Genomic DNA, 3,720 nt, shown 5'->3' on the forward strand with positions numbered 1-3,720 from the left:
CTATTTATCAAACTTTAGTGTAAACACTATACACACACACTATAAGAATTTGATTAAAAACAAGAAGAAAGAACAAAATATATAAAAAAAAACAAGAAGAAAGAAGAAGATGTATTCAAATGGACGCATAGAAAAGATTAGTTGTCATTTGGCTGATGTGATGTCACAGAAAGGGGCATATAAGGAGGGAAGCTTGTTTTGGACTTTATCCTGATTAAATGACATTTTACAACAACAAAAACAAAACAAATATGGCATGTTTTAGGCATGTCACTTGTTTTTCTGACATTAATCCAGACCAAATGTTTACCGTTTTCGATTGGTTAGTTACCAAACTTATTCCTATCTGATTAATGCCAGAGTGGTGAGATGGAGAAAAGAAAATAAACCAGCAAGAGATATCAGGAAGAGGACTCTGGACCTCATGTGTTTGAATTCTTGTGCACAACTTCCAAATACCTAAAAGTGACATATTCGTACAAAGGTATACACACCAGGAGAATGTCTAGCCTTCACACTGTTCAGGAGGAAGATGTGTTCTGTGTCTCAGAGATGAATTTGTTTTGGTGCAAAATGTGCAAATGTGTCCCAGAACAAAACCAAAAGGTGTCATGAGGGTTACTGAAGCCAGTGAGAGAATGCCATAATCCACAGTGAAGCACGTCAGGAACTGAAATGTGCTGAAAGGCCACTTGTTGAGGAAGAAGCCATCACTCAAAAAGCAAGACGAGAAGCTTGTGGAGGAAAAGCAAAGGTTGTTTGATTCATACAGCTGAGAGGTTTCAGTAAACTGTTGATAAAGACTTCTCTAAAATTTCTGTTATCACTTTGAAAATGCTACACAAGAGCAATTTTGGTTATTCTAAAACAGGAAACCCTCCCTGTCCAATGTTTAGTCGTTGGTCAGGGAGGGAAAGTTATGAGTCTATTGTGGACTTTTTGTTTTATACGTAAAGACAATTTAAATTATTTTACAAAAAAAAAAGTCCAGTAGCTTTAGAGACTTAACTGATGTTTATGTCCATTTATGAGCTTTTTTTTTTCCCCCAACTCTCTTTCTTTCAGCTGACATCCCTTTGCCTGCCACGCCTGTGTCAGCCTTTTACCACGGCTGTATGGACATCAGCATAAATGGCAGACAGCTGGACTTTGACGAAGCACTGAGTAAACACAATAGCATAAAGTCTCATTCCTGTCCTCCTGTCAGTGACCCAGGACACCCTGATGTACATCGCCCTGCATAGGAAGTGGCCTTAATTAGCAAACCATTAAAAAAAAAACTTCTCAAATTAGCCAACACCCCACATGGGACACCTCTGGGGATGTGTCAGGTAGAAAATGGGGTTTTAAGAGCTGTCCTTCATCCATGCTGTGTAACTTTGTTCACCCTTTTTATTCCGGGTTTTTTGGTTGGTCTTAGCTTCAGCAAAAGCTGGACATTATGGTTGTAGCAGTTTGTTGCAATAAATGTACAATTTTTCAAGATATTTTGACAGAAAGAGTTGCGTTCTGCAGTAGCAGTTTGTCCTGAGCAACATACGGTTGCCTTTGTGTAGATAAATAAACAAATGGTCACTGTTGACCAGGCTCTGATAGCACCCTGTCCTTGCTGCAGTCACGTTCCTATCTGTGTCTGTCTCAGAAAAAGAGGCAGAACCTGGAGGCCTCCGACTCATGTGTCTTTGGATCTACGGTACTGATCTGGGTCACACAGTTATCGAAACTTTTGGTCTCCAGCTCGGTTGATAATATTATGGGTGCGCAATTCACAGTGTATATAAAAGACAAACCGTGTAGTTCTTTCTGGTGTTTATTCTTTTTTTCCTCAATGTTTATTTTAATAAAACTGAATTAAAGCAATGGTTCTTACATTTTATTAATTCTGTCCTCTTGCCTCAAATAATACTGAGTTTAAATTCAAACTCATTAAACAGAACAGGGTCAGGTATTGACTGATTAAAATTATGCTGTCATGTACATGAAATGTGACAGCAGCACAAATGCAAACAGTAGGAATTTGCTAATTTAATAGTAAGCACTTCTTTTTAATAACCTCTCCAAAGTTTTGCAATCTACTCTGTAGATTCTCAGGCATTCCTGCTGATTTAGGGTACCTATGTTGCAGATTAGATTGCATTGCTTAGGGCTGGCTCTATATTCAACAAGGCAGTTTTTTTCCAACTTTGTGTGCCAAAATGACACTAATTCTGTTTATTAATTTGATGTATTAAAAAATACCTCAAAACAAAGTGAATTATTCCCTTCTGCTTTCAGTACACATTTGAAAATAAAAAGTTAAGTTTAAAAAACTATTTTATGGATGTTTTATTCCTATTTCACTAAAATGTTGAAAACTTTTTAAGCTAATGCTTAAAAGTTAGGTTGAGTCTGAATAAGAGCACAAATCTTATTCTTAATCCTCACAAGAACTGTGTTCACATGGTAGATGGGTACTGAAACGTTTGACCGTGTTTCAATACCAAAAAGACAAAAATCATGGGAGCAGAAATGAAAACTAAAAAAAAAAAATGTAACTCAAAAAAGGGATGATAATTGTGTACAGTATCAAGAATATGAAAATGAAACTGTTTGCATCTAATTTACAGGAAATGAAACAAACTAAAAATGATTTCTTGGCAAAAAATGTTTTTTGCAAGAATAAAAACAACTGCGGGAGGTTTTCTGAGTTACGCAACAGTATTTCCACTGCGTCACTAGACTAGAAAGGGCAGTACTTATATGAAAGTAAAAATAAAATTTTTAACCATTAAGAAAAAAAAAAAACGTTTCAGAGAATGTGACTTTTCTAAATACTCTTGTGAATGGATATGCAAACTTAATGTTAAAAACAATTCAAGTCTCACAAAACAGTTCAGTCAAAAATTATTCAAACCCCTGGCAGATTAACTCTAAATTAGTTTTCATTCAACCAATAATTTATTTTCCCTGATAGAAAATTTTGACATTTCTCAGAAAACAATAATAAAATGTAAACAGAGTATCAATTTCGAAACTATAAACTTTTTCAATAGTCTATTCATATGCCAATTATTACCTTTACCCACTTGTCCTTGCAGGATTTTTGGTGGCTATCTCCAGCGGTAATTGAATGAAAGGTGGGATATTTAACAGCTTTAATCACATTTTCTAATAACAATGTTAATATCTGTATTGTAATTACAGTAAACAATCTCTTCTTACCATCACCGATCTGCTTTGAACTTGTTTTGACAATTTATCTGTGGTGTGGGCTCCAAGTCTTCGAGGTTGGTAGGCCTCCTTGCCATTACCCTAATCTTTGGCTCACTTCACAGATTATCTGGCAGACTGAAGGTAGGATTCTGTCTTACCTATTCCAAACATTAACATTATTTTCAGTTAGAAGTAACATGCTAACATTCACAGACACAAATCTTAAAGGGGGATGAATAATTCAGTGCTTAACCACATAATGATAACCCACATTGACCCCTCATTAGGTCATCCCTACCCCTGAATCGGTCACCTTGATCAGATTACAATTGACCCCCCAAAAAACAACAAAAACAAAACTTATATTCAATGTTAACATTTGCCACATTCCTCAAACTTGAATAGAAACACCGCATTACTTATCTGCATTGCATTCCACCTAAGCCAATAGTTGAAGTAAGGTGAAATCAGTTTTTTCCAGTGTATAATGGGGTGGCCGTATACACTCGCTGAGGAGAGGGAGGGATG

General features: G+C 36.1%; 1 protein-coding gene across 1 annotated transcript in view; it reads left to right on the top strand.

Moving 5' to 3' along the window:
• The window catches only part of pros1 (protein S), a 9,107-nt gene extending 7,247 nt beyond the window's left edge, over positions 1–1,860 (top strand). The window contains exon 14 of the mRNA XM_007553957.2: positions 1,066–1,860. Coding sequence (XP_007554019.1) covers positions 1,066–1,244 — 179 coding nt within the window. The 3' untranslated portion in view covers positions 1,245–1,860. The remainder of the gene's footprint in view (positions 1–1,065) is intronic.
• The last annotated feature ends 1,860 nt before the right edge of the window (positions 1,861–3,720 follow it).

The sequence above is a fragment of the Poecilia formosa genome, unplaced genomic scaffold (assembly GCF_000485575.1).
Source record: "Poecilia formosa unplaced genomic scaffold, Poecilia_formosa-5.1.2 Scaffold60, whole genome shotgun sequence".
Classification (NCBI taxonomy): domain Eukaryota; kingdom Metazoa; phylum Chordata; class Actinopteri; order Cyprinodontiformes; family Poeciliidae; genus Poecilia; species Poecilia formosa.